At 34.5% G+C, this 16,318-nt stretch overlaps 7 protein-coding genes across 14 annotated transcripts in view; 4 read left to right on the forward strand and 3 right to left on the reverse strand.

Annotated features, from left to right (window-relative positions):
* Window positions 1-16,318, forward strand: part of LOC124495538 (hemicentin-1) — a 90,094-nt gene that overhangs the window by 28,717 nt on the left and 45,059 nt on the right. The window lies entirely within an intron of this gene.
* On the forward strand, window positions 4-9,907 carry LOC124495532 (zinc finger Y-chromosomal protein 1). Of its 7 annotated transcripts, XM_047058938.2 has the most exons (5): window positions 2,505-3,024; window positions 7,854-8,304; window positions 8,374-8,527; window positions 8,586-8,987; window positions 9,051-9,907. In XM_047058938.2, exons 2-5 carry the CDS (start codon window positions 8,224-8,226, stop codon window positions 9,758-9,760), a joined length of 1,347 nt encoding a protein of 448 aa, XP_046914894.2. In that variant the 5' UTR covers window positions 2,505-3,024; window positions 7,854-8,223; the 3' UTR covers window positions 9,761-9,907. The 7 variants fall into 7 exon arrangements, 5 of the variants coding, with proteins under 5 accessions (XP_075589897.1, XP_075589898.1, XP_046914883.2 ...); XR_012832395.1 differs by lacking the exons at window positions 7,854-8,304; window positions 8,374-8,527; window positions 8,586-8,987; window positions 9,051-9,907 and adding exons at window positions 4-535; window positions 591-2,359; window positions 3,094-6,284 and having other exon boundaries at window positions 2,417-3,024; XR_012832394.1 differs by lacking the exons at window positions 8,374-8,527; window positions 8,586-8,987; window positions 9,051-9,907 and adding exons at window positions 30-535; window positions 591-2,359 and having other exon boundaries at window positions 2,417-3,016; window positions 7,505-8,021.
* Window positions 3,040-4,150, reverse strand: LOC124495731 (uncharacterized). Its single transcript, XM_047059162.2, has one exon. It carries the CDS (start codon window positions 4,148-4,150, stop codon window positions 3,146-3,148), a length of 1,005 nt encoding a protein of 334 aa, XP_046915118.2. The 3' UTR covers window positions 3,040-3,145.
* On the reverse strand, window positions 5,470-6,914 carry LOC142597773 (uncharacterized). The gene is made up of 2 exons (XM_075733784.1): window positions 5,680-6,914; window positions 5,470-5,608 (listed from the first exon to the last, which is right to left on the reverse strand). Exons 1-2 carry the CDS (start codon window positions 6,871-6,873, stop codon window positions 5,549-5,551), a joined length of 1,254 nt encoding a protein of 417 aa, XP_075589899.1. The 5' UTR covers window positions 6,874-6,914; the 3' UTR covers window positions 5,470-5,548.
* LOC124495540 (acetyl-CoA acetyltransferase B, mitochondrial) lies at window positions 9,930-11,487 on the forward strand. Its single transcript, XM_047058939.2, has 3 exons — window positions 9,930-10,272; window positions 10,333-10,935; window positions 10,999-11,487. The coding sequence occupies exons 1-3, from the start codon at window positions 10,038-10,040 to the stop codon at window positions 11,424-11,426; spliced, it is 1,266 nt and encodes a 421-aa protein (XP_046914895.2). The 5' UTR covers window positions 9,930-10,037; the 3' UTR covers window positions 11,427-11,487.
* Window positions 11,427-12,944, reverse strand: PolD2 (DNA polymerase delta subunit 2). The gene has a single exon (XM_047058932.2). It carries the CDS (start codon window positions 12,849-12,851, stop codon window positions 11,457-11,459), a length of 1,395 nt encoding a protein of 464 aa, XP_046914888.2. The 5' UTR covers window positions 12,852-12,944; the 3' UTR covers window positions 11,427-11,456.
* Window positions 12,952-14,707, forward strand: LOC124495542 (uncharacterized). 2 transcript variants are annotated; one of them, XM_075733785.1, is made up of 6 exons: window positions 12,952-13,210; window positions 13,352-13,647; window positions 13,715-13,787; window positions 13,846-13,979; window positions 14,054-14,212; window positions 14,272-14,707. In XM_075733785.1, the coding sequence occupies exons 2-6, from the start codon at window positions 13,590-13,592 to the stop codon at window positions 14,346-14,348; spliced, it is 501 nt and encodes a 166-aa protein (XP_075589900.1). In that variant the 5' UTR covers window positions 12,952-13,210; window positions 13,352-13,589; the 3' UTR covers window positions 14,349-14,707. The 2 variants fall into 2 exon arrangements, with proteins under 2 accessions (XP_075589900.1, XP_075589901.1); XM_075733786.1 differs by having other exon boundaries at window positions 13,031-13,196.

Genomic DNA, 16,318 nt, shown 5'->3' on the forward strand with positions numbered 1-16,318 from the left:
GACGGTACTGTCAAAAATTTTGTTTTCGAATCTCATTTTTTTTATTTTATTTTTGTTATTATATTATTCTCATCTATTTTCTTGAAGAAATTTCATTTGCCTGTAAATGTAAATAAACATATATGATATATGATGATTAAAGCATCATCATCAAAGCAAATTTTACCTCAAAATCAATGTGATGGCATGCCATTATCATTGGCCGATCGACTATTTGAATATCGATGTCAATTGGACCTTGCTAATGAAGTGATTAAATTATTGGAACAACAACGATCATTATATCGTTCACATTTTAAACAATGTAAATGTCATTTGAACAATTCCGATCAACAGCAACAAACTGAATGGCAAATGGATAGCTTACGTCAAATTGATGATCAATTGGAAACGCTGTATCGAAAACGATATGATCCCCAAACAGCATCATCTTGTCTTGTTAGTGATTCCTCCATGAAATATTCAATGGTGGATTTAACCAATAGTTGGCTAGACAAAACAAAGTCTAGGATGTTAGGAATTGATATGAAAACATGTATGTAAATTTTATGATGGACTTTCTGAAACTTTGATTCCCGATTCATTAACAGTTTTGACGCAGCAATCAGCATCTTCAACAGATTCACCTACTGACCGAAAACAACAGATAAAATCGAAATCTGGTCGTTACCGACGTCGATTCAAATGCTCGGTAGATAAAAAATGTCGTTTTGTTAGTCTTACCGAAACAGGGCTTCTTCGACATCAGATCGAACATCGCCGCGAGAAATTCCTGCAACTCATTCAACCATACGGATTAACATTGGCGATAGATAGTTGCAAAGTGATAGAAATTAAAGACAGCAGCCAAACATACGAATATGGCGATATAATAACATCAGGGCAATGTTCTTTTCCGTTTTGTACATTCAGGTTTTCAATCACCAATCCTGATTGGAGATCAAAATTGTCCCAACATTTTGAGCAGCAGCATTTGTCCGCTTACATAATGCATCCATGCTTTATGTGCCGAAGAATGTTTGAGAACAGAGACGATTTGCAAAACCATTTTAGTTTTTCGTCCATTTGCTCATCCTCAAATCAGCAACCCGAACAGCCAGTGGATGATCCACCAATTCTATTAAACTTTGATTCATATGAATTAAAATCTAAACATCCAGCAATACCCAGCCAACAACTAGATGCAATTGAAAACGAAACAGAAGGTGCTTTCGATGATGACGCTACTGCTTCAATGAATGATTTAATCCATGGTCTTGATGATAACATTGGTCTAGAGGTTTTTATTGAGAATACCGCTAAACCTAATAATGTCGAGCCAAGCAATACGGATGGATTGAATTTGGATCAATTTTTTGATCATCTCGAATCTACTCCACAGCAAACAATGGATTCGGTTGAAAATCAATCTAATAAGGATGAAAACATTTCATTGCAAGTATTAGCTTCTGATTATAATTTTTGTGATGATCGTGACCATACCTATAATATCGGTGGACCTCCACCACCAATAACAACCGCATCATCACTTGTCGATGATCATGATGATTATACTAAGAACATTAATAATCAATATCCGATTCTGTTTGAAGCTTCAGCGTCAAAATCGGCTGATTCGTCCCCGAAAATTTCCACCACTTCTGCAATTGAACAACAAATATCATCGAACGAATTGACTGTCCTTGAAGATAAAAGCGATGATGAGCAGCAATTGAAACAATTATCCAATCTTTACATATTTGAATGTACAAATTGTTCATATAGCTTTCAATCAGAACGAGAATTCTCATTACATAATTACATCGTGCACAAAATACCTTCATATAATTGTGGTCGATGTGATTATGTAACACAGGATACAGAAAAATATAACCGTCATGTTCAACTGCATGATAAAAATGAACGCAACAACAAAACTGGTTGTATCTCAGAATTGTCGATATGTGCCTTTATGTTCCGAATCATTTGCATCAGAATTCGATCTCCAACAACACTTACACGATGACCATCAGACTTATCGGTGCCATCATTGTGATCTAGTAGTCATGAATCGATTTGTTCTTCGATCGCATATGCAATCATTCCATGCGGATTCTGTAAAAAAATGTCCTGTTTGTCCTTACAAAACATTCGATCCTATTTTATACGATAAGCATTGTGACCGCCATAATCAATCAAAATGTTGTACATATCCTGGATGTACAGATGAATTTGCCAATTTGGATAGTCTTGAGGCACATGTGAATCGATTTCATCGATTCACTAAACCCTTTAAATGTGATGAATGTTCTCAACAATTCTATTCATCACGTACACGCAATAAACATCTTATCGATGTACACAAAAGATTCTTGTACAGGTAGGTAACCATCTATTTATAGTGTATTTTATTTCAATTATGAATTTTTTCGTTTAGTTGTGACCAGTGTTCATTCCGAACCAACAATAAATCAGTGTTGAAAAAACATGTACAATGTCATTCATCTGTGAAACCATTCGAATGCCAAGAACAAGGTTGTTATCGTCGATTTCGTTCTCGTTATCAATTGTCATCACATCAACTACATCGTCATTGTCAGCGAAAAGATTTTCCTTGCACTCGTAAGGGATGTGAACGGCAATTCAAAACAAATGCACAACTTAGGCAACATTTGCGTACGGCACATCCTGTAGATGAAAATCCGATAAATTCAGAATCATCACCTCCACCAGTTGATGTTGACGGTAATTCAGAAGAAGTCCCTACCAAAATCATTGATGGTACCCCAAAAAAGCCGAGCATACAATTTTATGTATTTGGTGGCGGTAGCTTACAAGTTTCAACCGCCCAACCTCACCACTCATCTATAAACACTGCCATCAAATCATCAGTATCAAGCCATCGTCTTAGTTCTAGCAACAAACATTCGATCATCACAGGACGTTCATTAATAAAATCTAACATGGCACGAGAATCGACATCCATATTAACAACGACGATCACTGCAATCGATGAGAATGATGTGGAAAAATAAATGTAAACAGGTAAATAAATAACACTTTGTTTATGTGTTTGTATGTAGTTTTTATTAATGTTGAGGAATGCTTACACAGATGAGATTGAAAGATACGAGCCAAACAATAGGGATTTATGACAAAATATGAATTAAACAAATGCGAATGGTGCATAGGAAGATGGATGATATAAAGCAGCGGCAGCCGCTGCTACAGGTGAGAATGCTTCAGTTGCTGTCGTAACCAATGGTGATGCTGGTCGCGGATGTGCCGCTGCTGCTGTATATGCTGCCGCTTGTTGTAAAGCTTCTTGGTAGGCTGCTGCTGCCATAAGATTGTATAATGTGGCTCCCGGTGTCATTGCCAATGGATGCTGCTGATGTTGATGATGATTGGTGCTTGGCACTTGGTTTTGAATTAATCGATGAGCCTGTTGATCTGGTGAATTCGCTGATGCTAACAACATCTGTAGATATGGATTCGATGCTGAAGTCATCATTGGATCAGATTCTTGACCACCGTTGCTGTTGCTTGACTCTGAGTCGTCCATGTCCGATGATCCGGAGATACGAGCTCCACTTGAACTGGCAGCTGCTGGAGCCGATGCAGATAACGCTGGACTTGCAGCAACCAATGATTGGTATGCAGTTGAAAGGCCATCAACAATAGGTCGACGGTATTGGTATACTATCCGTATTACAGATGGTATGAGTAACATCTGAGTTCGATGCTGCCGTAATCGAAACATTAGATTGCCGATCATTGTTCGAAATGGATACGGATTCGGTACGCCATTGGCCGATGTCGTTGACATGAATGTTGACATCAATGGCTTCAATAATGCTCCAGTACTCGATGATGATGAGCCACTGTTTATTGTATTTACAGAATTCATGCTGCTGCCACTAGGCTTACCATTTAGACTTTGACTACTGGTTGATGATGAACCTGATGTTGGATTTTGTTTCAGTTGGGCCATTGAAGAAGATGATTTCTCCATGCTTGAACCCTTAACCATGACCATCGATTGGACTATGGATAAGGCTAAGATGAGAATTATGATTTTGGTCGAGATTGATTTGGCCATCAGTTGCAAATAGGTGCTTCTGTTGGTCACTATCGACGATTGTGATGATCGACTTGAACGAACTAACATAATGAGATCACACAACTAACGATAACTGAGCTATGATAATAACGAGTAAATGTCCACCGGAGATACATACACTTTACTTTAAACCAGGTGATTTCTCTTTGATGATGATCCACAATGAATTATCAACCACTGTCAAGGTTTGCCTATTTGCGCCAGATTCAAAAAAAAAAAAAAATGACTTGAGAGTGGAGCCATCCGACCGAAAGCAAGAGAGGGAAAGAGAGAGAGAGAGAGAGAAAAAAAAAGATAGTGAACAATGTCATGAAAATTGTATCTTTGCTCTGGTTATGCTGCTGTAGTTATTTTGATTGAGAGTAGTTGAATTGTTCGGGTCGTGTGTCAGTGTCATTGAATGTATGTGACAATCGGTATTCATAATTCTGAACTATAATAATAATGATGATGATGATATAGTCGCTGTCATTATGAGTTGATCCATATTATGGGGCTATTATGTCATTGTTTTGACATTTATCCTGATCTTCATTCATAATGATGATGATGATGATGATGATCGTTGAGCTCGACAGCACTCGTTCATTTCACGGCTTCTTGACAAATGTCAATTCATCATCATTCGTTCGTTCGTTCATTTATTTGAGAGTAGTCAAACAAATATTAATGTCTCTTTCAACCGGATCGTTTACATATTATGTAGAGTTTGGTTTAGATCTATATGTCAACAAATAAATCTGATCCAAAACGAATCATAATGATGATGATGATGATGATGAACAATGGACGAATCAATAACAATGAAAACTTCATGAATGAATGAGGCGAACAAAATTGTCGCCTTCTTTCAATATGTCTTAATAATGGAGCGAGAGAGATAGAGAGAGAGAGTTGAAAATGTATGAAGCCAAAAATAAATATTACCTAGGGAAAATGGCATGACGTTGATTATTGATCCAACTTGTAGGTGAAAGCAGAGATCATTATCGCACAGCATTAGATCATTTAAATTTAGTATAAACAAAAAAAATCTGAACAAAAAGAAAACGATTTTAAATATGACGCTCTTGGCGTCGAATCGATTTCGGTCCAACCATGTGAACACATACAGAGAGGAAGAGAGAGTTATGATGGCCATTCTAATTTGAATTGAACATCCATTGTCTGTAAAATTGTCGATTTATTTGTTTGTTTGTTTGTTTCTTTATGCATTTCATTATTATTCATAATGAAAAATGGCCAATTCGCTTTCTACATTTGAAATGGGGCCAGAATAATTCGTGAATACATTAATGGATCATCATCGAAGCATGGAGCTAATGATTACTGTCCATCTCATGAAGCTATTGGTCAAGAAGCAAAAAATAAAAAATTTGACAAGACAACCTGTCTCTTTCGATGGTTGATGCATGACAATGAATCATTTGGTTATGAATAATGAGATCACATTTGTCGTATTATCTTTAGTCCAAGCGATAGAAATTTTATATATAAACATGAATGCTAAATGATGATGATGACGTGAAATTTTATTTTTTTTTCAGATGAAACAGATAATTAACAATCATACATACCTTAATGAATGTTCTCATGTCAATAAGGCCAAATTTAGCATAGGTCAATCCATAACGATTTTTCGTATGGAATTTTTCAATATAATGATTCACTTTCAGCTGTAACGGTAATGAATGAAACTTGATACGAGGATTGGCTCTAAGTAGATCCGGTGGACCTGATTGATGTATTTTTTTCGTATAAAATGCACAGATTACATGACAACCAAAAAGACCAATCCATTGTTGTAGTATCATGAAAAAGATAATTAACTTCTGTAGAAACGGTCGATCTTGTGATTTTATAAATAATGTTCCAATCAGATAGATGCTAGATGGCATCGAAACTAAAATTGTGGCCACTAATATTGGCAAATAAATACGATTCATTTGACATACAATAATAAACACTCGACTGTGTTCGATCATAAAACGCCATAATATTCGACTATGTTGATAACGGTAACGTTTGCACCAATCGGCCAACATTGATTTGATCTGACTGAATTTGATGAATGTTATATATGTGAACAGTACTAGCAATATGTTAACAATAATCAATACATTGAACATAAAGTAAGCCAATGCCGATATCTTCCAGCAATTCACAAAGAACAATAACATTCGTAACAATTTAACAATGCTTAGTGGCCCATCAAAATGAAAACGTACAGATGATGTAGCAACGATGCCTATGGCAGATAAGTTGATATAGATGATAGCCAAATCAACAATGATCATTCCATGTTGCCATAATCGATCGAAACGATTTGATTTATTAATCACATAATGTGCACAATTAATTGGACCTTTACTTCCTTTGACCATCTTAAAATGATGTGGACCCATCCATGGCCATAAAAAATATCTTGAACATCGTTGAATATAGATATTATGAATTATAGGCCATATTTTATTCGGTAAACTCAAATAGATCACTTGGTACGTATAGCTGATCCATAATCCACAAAGAGCCAAAAATAGATTTAAAACTGGCTCCATTCCGGCTATGTATGTTATATTAAACAAAATAATTTGTGTCTCTTCAGACACATTGAACAAGTACGAAATAAACATTTCTATGGTAAACATTCTAATTAAAATTATAATACATTTTATATATCGTCGTGTATGTTGATTATTGTCCATATGAATTCTTATGAATCGATTACAGAATTTTTGAAAATAACTACCCGATCCAATTTTAATAAACATGATGATGATGATCGTCTTTTCAGGCTATTTTACAAAGTTATAAACACGACTATAGTTTGTCACTGGTTATGTTAGATTAAATATATACCAATGAAAATATACCAAGTGAATCAACCAACAAATCAACAAGCAAGTAATTCAGAATTTTGATAAATTCTTAGTATTCACAGTTTTGAAAAACTATAGTACAAAATCATTATGTTATGTACTGCTTTATAATTCGACACAACAAACAAAAAAAAAATTTTGTCTATTCCTATATGCTACTTAAATTAATGATGATGATGATCAAATGATGATGGTTTCCATTGTGACTAACATTGATTACTTTTCTCTTACTATTCTTATTGCATTTCCAATGAACAAATTCACCATATTCACTTTTACCCTTTTTGTTTATTGATTTTTTTTTCTTTTTGTATATCGAATTGTTTTCGCAGATACGATCGATTCAAATTGTGTGCCATAAATGCTCATTATTATTATTATTATAATTGGATAATGAGTAAAAATTGTCCTTACTTGGAAAGAAACATTTTGTATAATAATAACGAACACATTTTCCATACATCGATCCATTCAAATTATTCAACTCAATTATTTTTTGTTTTTTTTTCCATTATTTCAATAGCCAATGTAATTACCGGAAATTATTTCTAAACTTTCACATGATAATTCATGATGGATCGATATTACATTGTCCATTATGGATACCAATGTCAAGTGAATCAATGTGTCCTTGATTCAGTTATACAACTTTTCATTAGAATTCAATTTAAAATCTGATGAATTAATCAACCATAGCCTGCGTTAATAATAACATAATTATATTATAACATAACGTTTTCTTTGAATATGAACTTCTTTCAAACATTATTTTGCCATATGGTTTGGCCATTTATTTATATATACAAAACAGCTGCAGTCATAAACAATCATCATCTATCTATTACAATAATTTTATTTTGTGTATATATCAGATCGATGTTTCTGCGGATAGCATCATTAAACGCTAATCATTATTGTAATGTGAAACCGGTCAATCGAATATATGATACATACTATCAGTGTGATGCATCATTATATTTTGTATATAATAATTATATTATCATAAAATAAAATAAAAGTGATTAATGCCAGCGCAACAAGTTATGTTTAATTAATGAAAAGCTATCATTCACCATAATTCCTATACAACATAACATCTTCATCAAAGCGCATCCAATTTTTGGCTTTCAATGGTGTGAGACTGTTAATTAGATCGATTTATTGTAAAGAACAAAAGATAAGCTTGATTACAGCATATCGTAAATCTAATTCAATCGATCGTTATCCATTGCTAAATCTTCAATGGAACAACAATTCATAATGAACGGTAGTAAGATGCGTGTCGTTTATACCATTCTTTTATTCATCGCTCAAATTGCATTCGTATGTTATTTTCTAATTTTTGTAGTGATTCATTTTTTGATCCATATTTTATTCTTATCATTTTATCAGGGACTCTCGTCAGCTATTTACGGGCCTACATTGATCGATCTGTCCGTCATATTCAGCAACAATGATGGTGACGATTCCACGATCAACGATGGGCTAGGATCAGTATCACTATTTTTTACATTTTTCTGTGGTGGTTGTATAACTGGTTCATTCTGTAAGTGGATTCACCATGAGTATTTTTATTTTTAATTTTAATTTTCTATCTACTATAGTTACCAGTTTGTATAAATTCGAAATTACAAGAATGTATTTAAATCGTCAATTCACCTTTTCCATTCTTATGATGTTGGCCTCGATATTCCATTCATTAATACCTCGAATGCCAAGCATAGCATTATTTTATCTGGCCGCATATGGTAGCGGTTTTGGCCTTGGAACATTCAATGCTGTCTGCACAACATGGTTAATGGAAATGTGGCAAGGAAAACGTCTTTCGTCCATTCTACAGGCTGGTCAATTCATGTATGGCCTTGGTTCCATATTCTCTCCTATCATGGTTAAGCCATTTATCCATGGCAACGCAAACTCAACAAATCAAACGATATTTGGACCAGATACTAGACGAAATGAACTTAGCATTCCGTATTATATTTCTGGTTCTCTTGAATTTTCAAGTAAGTTTTCTCACTCAATATTTTTAATCTATTATTAATGTCAACTTTTTTTTGCCATCGCAGTCGGAGCCAGCATGTTCGTTTTATTTTTTCTGTATCGATATCGAAACAATAACACGTCATCTGATATGGCCAACGGCGGATGGGGTGGATCATCACAACCGAAAAAATTGCTTGATGACCCTCGTCATTCGTGCAAACGTTTATGTTATCATATTCTCATAACGGCTATATTCGCTGCATATAATCTCACTGAGATCGGTTTCAGTAGCTTTCAAAATACTTATTATCAACAACGTGAAGTTTCACCAGAAAATGCTGCGGATCTGGCATCGATTGGATCTGCCGCTTATACATTGGGACGTTTGGCTAACGTTGTATTGACACGGTTTTTGTCCATTTCACTACTGCTGTATGGTCATCTCTCATTGGCAGCATTTGGATTTATTGGTCTCTATCTGATTCAAGACTATCTACACATGGCAATGTGGGCATTGATAATCGATTCTGTTCTCATCGGTTATGCTCAATCAGCCATTAATCCAGCATTGTTTGGTTTTGCTGCTTCTTTTGCTACGCTGGATGATCGACACAATTCAATATATTATACGGCTTTAGGTTTACCTATGTTATTCGCGCCTTTCATTATCGGGCCAAACATTGAGCGAATGCCTAGTATCGTTTTGCATTTGGCTTTAGGACCAATCATTCTTACCATGGTTCTGTTCATCATTATACGATTGATCATTGGTAGCGCTCGTCGTGTGATATAGCTAATGTTTATGTGATTTCACATTATATAAGTCTTATATAATCAAGTCTTACATTTTTTCCTATGTATACGTCATTGAATGGAATAATTAGAAATGATAATTTATTAAAAATTTTAGCTTTATTATTAATGAACATCTTTTATTCCAGTATTTATGAATGGTGCATTCAATTGATTGGCTGAATTAAAATATAAGTTGGAATAGCTATCAACTTCAACGTTGATTGCGACTGATTTGATCATCAAGGTCGTCGAGTATTTTCCATCATCTTATTGCAATGATTGGTCATAAAAGCATTCGACTCCTGTCCGGGAGAAAATTTTGTCCAAAATGGCAAACATTGTCCATGTCAACATTGCCTGGAAATCAAGAGGAACGTCAAGCTTATATCGTATCAGCGACACGAACACCAATCGGTTCATTTCGTAGCCAATTGGCTCAATTTACGGCTCCACAACTTGGCACGATTGCCGTCAAATCGGCCGTCGAGAAATCTTCTCTCAACAAAGAAAGTAAGCCAAATGATCAATTAATCACTCAATTGATGATATTAATGTTTGTTTGTGTGTTAGTGTTCGAAGAGGTACAAATCGGCAATGTAATGCAAGCTATGGTTGGTCAGGATCCAGCTCGACAATGTAGTCTTGGTGCTGGTTTGCCGATTACAACACCGACGACCACTGTGAACAAAGTATGCGCTTCGGGAATGAAAACATATATGATTCTGGCACAGGCAATCCAATGTGGACATTTGGATGTTGCTGTGGCTGGTGGCATTGAAAGCATGTCGAATGTGCCTTTTTATTTACCACGTGGTGAAGTACCGTACGGCGGGGCCAAATTAATCGATGGTATCGTCTATGATGGTCTCACCGATGTATACAATAAATTCCACATGGGTGTGTGTGCAGAACGCACGGCCAAAAAATTTCAAATTACACGCCAAGAACAAGATGATTTTGCTATAAATAGCTATCGAAAAGCTGCAGATTCAGCCAAACTTGTCTCATCGATGGAAATCACACCGGTCGAAATACCGGCTACAAAAAAGCAGCAAGCATCGCAAGTGACTGATGATGAAGAATATAATCGGGTAGATTTTAACAAGTTTGCTCGATTGGCTACTGTATTTCAGAAAGAAGATGGTACCGTTACGGCTGGAAATGCCAGTACATGTAAGTAATTATGGTTGAACCTAATTCAAGAATATTAACGAATTAATATCAATGATGATATAGTGAACGATGGTGCATCCGCTGCCGTTATAGTATCAGGAAAAGCTGTCAAACAACATGGCTTAACTCCATTGGCAAGAATCGTTGCCTTTGCTGATGCATCCGTTGATCCAGTTGACTTTCCGGTGGCTCCAGCTTATGCAGTTCCAAAAATTTTGCAACGTACTGGCCTAAAAATTGAGGATATTGCCATGTGGGAAATTAATGAAGCATTCAGTGTGGTTGTATTGGCCAATATGCGGATGCTCAAAATAGATCCAGCCCTAGTGAATATCCATGGTGGTGCCGTCAGCATCGGACATCCACTTGGAATGTCCGGTTCAAGGATCGTAAACAAATTGGCTTTACATTTACGCTCAGGCCAATATGGTATGGCCGCTATCTGTAACGGAGGTGGAGGAGCTTCAGCCATTCTAGTGCAAAAAATGTGAAAGATTTAAAATGCATTTTTATTTTATGCTTTAATTAAATGCCAACATTTCACATTCCAATGTTCGTAGATTTACCAAAACGCCAATTCGTTTTTCTACGAATGACGGCACTGAAATTAATCGAATAGTTTTAGTTTTAGCATTCAAATCACCAGTGCATTCTGATATTGGTGCATCAAATGTAGCACAACTGAATTCTGGCTGATTGCCGGCAAACAAAACATCAGGATATTGATTGATGACCATTGGATCGTGTTGAGAGAATGGATATGAATGCAATAGATCAGGACACGTGGGTGCTAAATGGCCCCATTGTAGCAAATTGCGCATAATTTCTATCGGCTCATTCCACATCGTACACGAACGAATCGAATCGATATTCTCGCCTGAAGTTCCAAGAAAATCTACATCGAAATATGTTGCTCGATGTGGATTGGTCACTGAACGTATAGTTGATAATCGAAAAGTTTGTGGAAAAAGACAAGGATGCAAGGGTTGTTGTGGATAAAGGCCATTGCTTAGATCCAAACTACCGGGCATAACATCTACAAACATATATTGGCCAACATTGGCTAAAAATTTATCCAACATTTTGAGCGCTTCGATTGAATCAATATCCCCAGATTTTGAACCATCAACATCAAGTTTAATACTGTTGCCCGCAAGTATGAGATTGACAATCGTTTTATCCAGAATAAAATCCGAGTGACCAGTAGCCAAATCAAAAAGTAGATTCAATGATTGCGAGAGTTCTTGGTTGTTGGCGTAACCATCGCCTGTCAAGTTCAATCCAGAAACGATCAGCATATAATAATCTTTGGCTTTTATTGGACGATCGACGGAATTTTGAATCAAGGCAAAACAATAATCTTCCACAATGAAACCAGAACCGTTCGGATTAATCTGACCTTTAGTGGCCAAACATATGCCAGTACATAGTTGATTAATGGGCAGATCATCTCCCTTCAATTCAATTGATTCATCACCATCTTGGAGGAACAAAGTATCATTTGGTGAGCAAAAGTTTTTTCGACTATCTTCCAATGGTTCAATAAGTTTTCGTTCGTCATCCAATTCTTTTAGAATGTTCGGTTGCATGGACATTCGTTTCAAAAGTATACCACATACGACGATATCTTTACCGAATAATTTATCATGATGGCTATCCTGTTCAAGTAACTCTTCAGAACTGTCTTGAGAAAATTTGTCAGCTTCAGCTTTTGAATCAGCCAAATCATTGAGCGTATAAATGGCAATACCGGGCCAACGGTTTTTTGCTGCTAAAATCAGTGGCCGTTTCATTTGATTAAGACGGGCTCGATAATATGGAAAATACTGGAGATTGCAGTCATGTTGTTTAATGAGAAATTGGTCATTTTTATAAATGACATCACGTTCTGGTAATGTTATGCTTGCTTTTGTCATTGTTGAATTCTATTCTATACACAAAATTTTTTTTTTTGCCGCTAAAAACTGTGGCTCCAAATGAAGAATAACGTTCAGTTCATATATGAAATATATACGTTGATGATACAAAACTCATGGCAGATGGTGATGTCATCTATTGTCAGTATAAGCAATATTCATACCCTGATTACTGAATTTTTGTTCTGCACTCATATAAATATATCGAACTTATGATCAAAATAAGTTATGAACTATGACTTCAAAGCTTCAAAGATTTTGTTTGATTTCATTTGTTTAGCCCCAATATTTATGAACGGGACTTGAATGTTTGTGTATGTTTGGCCATCGGTCAATGCATTCATGGTAAGAAAAAAAAGGTAACTAGATCGAAACAGCATGACATGTGCATGTATGCAAAAATATATATTTGCTAAACTGTGATCGTCATTGCTGAAAGTCACTGATAGAAGGACACATATATTTACCATTGATTAAATGTTGAATTTATGATCATATAGTGCCGCTACCATTCGCTGCCTTTTATATAACTTGATGATTGTAGTAGAATTGAATTAATTCATCATCAAACGCACATCACATTCAAACCGATTTTCCCATCAACACGACCACAATATTTATCGTGATCGATTTGTTCAACCACAACGAATATCCAAAAAAAAAATCAACGTGTTTTTTTAACCTGACATTATTATTTTCAAGAGTTGGCCATTGGACGTTTTTTTTAGTAGCGATAATATGTATGCTGTTGCCAAAGAACATCGCAGCAATAAACTTTTGACTCAAGTTCGTCGTGGTTCGTTTTTCTATTTGGATAATAAATTTGCCACTTGTTAATATTAATTATTATTTTTTTTAATTAGCTCCTACATTAGATAAATTTGATGGTCCAATCAGTGTAAACAGGCCAAATTCGATCGAACTTAATGAAATCTGGTAAGTGATGATGATTCCTTTGTTTTGTTTATCTTTAAATTTATCTGTTTCATAATAGCAAACCAGCCTTACAATTGAAACAATGTGCTCTCACTCCTCAAAACAATAAACTATATCGGGCAACTCATCAGGATCAACAAAACGAAGAAATATCAGTTCAACATGAGGACATGATCCGTTATATCAATGATAGTAAGTTGCTAACATTCACTCTATTCAACATTGAACAGTAATTAGTAAACGAAACATTTGTTTTTTTTCAATAGGCTGGCGTCGTATCCAACGAGAATTGGAATATTTGCACAATAAGCCCACGAATGTTGGTGATAATAATCAGGTAAATGGCAGCAAGATGGTGGATACTGCCAACACCACTTTTGTCAAAATCAAACATATAAATAGTTCAACTTCGTCATCGATTCCAAGTAAGTTGGCCATTGTTGTTTATCCATTATGAATAAACTGACTTTGTTTTTACTTGCAGAGAATTTTGTCCCTTTCGATTTGGAATCATTTTTTGGTCAACGTTTCATTCAGAAATTGTTGCAATCATCATCGTAGAAAGGAGATTTTTTTTTTTAGATCCGTCCAATGACACACCGATGTGTATACAATTTTTGAATCTGTTCTGGTTATTATTTTTAGTCCACTCAAATAAGCATGTTGTCAATGGCTTTAGAACAAATGACCATTTGTGATACATTTTTTTTTGGCTCAAAATTATTTTCTATTATATGGTCTAATCTTAATCTTAGCTGTTCCTTTTCTGTCGATATATTGTTATTGATATATTAGTCAAATCATTTTAGTTGTCATATTGAATCCATTATTATTATTATTATTAATAGAATGTTTATCATTTTGTAAAGCTGCTCAAATGAAATAATAATAAAATTTTAAATTTTTACTGTTTAAAAATAATTTTTTTTTAAATTTTAATCTCAAAACACTGGATGGCGCCAGTGTATCGGTTTTCATCATCATAAATTAATTCTTCAATCAAAATGAATTGTGAATAGTTTTGTAATAACATTTTAAATTTTCGAGGTAGTTTAATCTAGTAATCTCGATGTTCACCGTTTGACAATTTTTTTTTTAAATATATTATTTGACTTTAAGATCAATAATAAGAAAATTAAAATGTTCTTTAGAAAGGATTTTTTTATTCAAATTAAAATGGACCACACGCATATGCGTGTGGTGTAGGTGTGTTTGTTTGTGTGATTTAAAACAGCAGTGGACCGTTTTTTGTTTGTTTGTTTTTGGACAAGTGAGTATCGGCGCCATATATATAGCGGATGAATGATTTATGATGTGCATAAAATCAAACCTTTAGCTGTCAATGATGATTGTGGTCAAAATGATGACATGATTATTATGAACTTATATATATATGTCATTATTAATTGTCATTCATTATGGGGTTGATTGTTTTTGTTTTGTTTTTTTTACTCTAATAATCATAAGCTGAATATTTACATATTTTTTTTTTGACTATTTATCATTACCAAACATTAATTATACATATATGATGATGAAAATCAATGTTCATTCAATGAATAATTTTTGTTGTTGTTGTTGTTGTTGTATCATGGTGGTCGTATATACAAATATACAGATATTCGATTTCCAATTCTTTTTTTTCTTCTTCTTCTTCTTCAACTTGTTATCGATGGCGTGGATCGAAACATATAAAGTCTTGGCAAAAAAAAAAAAAATCTCATCATGTGGCCATCATTCGAAGCAAATTATTGGTTTTCTTGTTTAAATGTTAGCTAAAATGATTATGAATATACACTAACCATCATCATCAGTTGTCTACAAGTTTTAAAGGCAAGAGTTTTAGTAGATAAATGTTATGATTCCAAGATTTTTTTATTTTTTATTTTTTTTTTTGCCCATATCATTGAACATAAATTGAGTGGCAATAATTTTAAGCTTGTTTGACAACTTTGTCCATATCAACGATCGTAATGACCGTTCCAAGATATTATAGCCATATAGAGCATAGATATTATCAAAATAAAATTGACAAACTGGCTATAGAATGGCTATTAACCATTGCCATCGACGTTGTTGTTGTCGCTATATCATCATGATTACGTACGAATAGTGTAAGAATATGCCTTTCAGGCATCATTCGACAGGCAATAGATTTGATTGGACTTTTAGATATACAATATATATAACTAATTAAGACGTTTTCTTATTCATAAGTAGTTAATTTTCAATATTGCAGACACATACATTCATTTACCTTGGCATGTATATGTATTTATTTGTATCTGATCAATATTTGTCAAATTTTGACAAATAAAATGACCACCATTCACATTGAAACATAGAATACATAGAATCGAAATGGATTTTTTTTTCATTTTCCATTTAATTACATTTATCCATTTCCTATTTCAGACATAATGAATATATAGCGATTGAATGGATGGATTTTTTTTTGTGATCATTTTTTTTCCCATCTAAGATGATGATTTGCTATCATCATCATCATCATCATCATCGTTGTGATATAT

The sequence above is a fragment of the Dermatophagoides farinae genome, chromosome 8 (genome assembly GCF_024713945.1).
Source record: "Dermatophagoides farinae isolate YC_2012a chromosome 8, ASM2471394v1, whole genome shotgun sequence".
Classification (NCBI taxonomy): domain Eukaryota; kingdom Metazoa; phylum Arthropoda; class Arachnida; order Sarcoptiformes; family Pyroglyphidae; genus Dermatophagoides; species Dermatophagoides farinae.

Coding starts and splice junctions, on each gene's coding strand:
- LOC142597773 (XM_075733784.1), bottom strand. CDS start 6,873: ATGTTTATTAAAATTGGATCGGGTAGTTATTTTCAAAAATTCTGTAAT. Junction 5,609..5,679: donor ACATGAGAACATTCATTAAG/GTATGTATGATT, acceptor ATCATCATTTAG/CATTCATGTTTATATATAAA.
- LOC124495532 (XM_047058938.2), top strand. CDS start 8,224: ATGGAACAACAATTCATAATGAACGGTAGTAAGATGCGTGTCGTTTAT. Junction 8,305..8,373: donor TCATCGCTCAAATTGCATTC/GTATGTTATTTT, acceptor TCATTTTATCAG/GGACTCTCGTCAGCTATTTA. Junction 8,988..9,050: donor TGGTTCTCTTGAATTTTCAA/GTAAGTTTTCTC, acceptor TTGCCATCGCAG/TCGGAGCCAGCATGTTCGTT.
- LOC124495542 (XM_075733785.1), top strand. CDS start 13,590: ATGTATGCTGTTGCCAAAGAACATCGCAGCAATAAACTTTTGACTCAA. Junction 13,788..13,845: donor ATCGAACTTAATGAAATCTG/GTAAGTGATGAT, acceptor GTTTCATAATAG/CAAACCAGCCTTACAATTGA. Junction 13,980..14,053: donor GATCCGTTATATCAATGATA/GTAAGTTGCTAA, acceptor TTTTTTCAATAG/GCTGGCGTCGTATCCAACGA.
- PolD2 (XM_047058932.2), bottom strand. CDS start 12,851: ATGACAAAAGCAAGCATAACATTACCAGAACGTGATGTCATTTATAAA.
- LOC124495731 (XM_047059162.2), bottom strand. CDS start 4,150: ATGTTAGTTCGTTCAAGTCGATCATCACAATCGTCGATAGTGACCAAC.
- LOC124495540 (XM_047058939.2), top strand. CDS start 10,038: ATGATTGGTCATAAAAGCATTCGACTCCTGTCCGGGAGAAAATTTTGT. Junction 10,273..10,332: donor ATCTTCTCTCAACAAAGAAA/GTAAGCCAAATG, acceptor TTTGTGTGTTAG/TGTTCGAAGAGGTACAAATC. Junction 10,936..10,998: donor GGCTGGAAATGCCAGTACAT/GTAAGTAATTAT, acceptor ATGATGATATAG/TGAACGATGGTGCATCCGCT.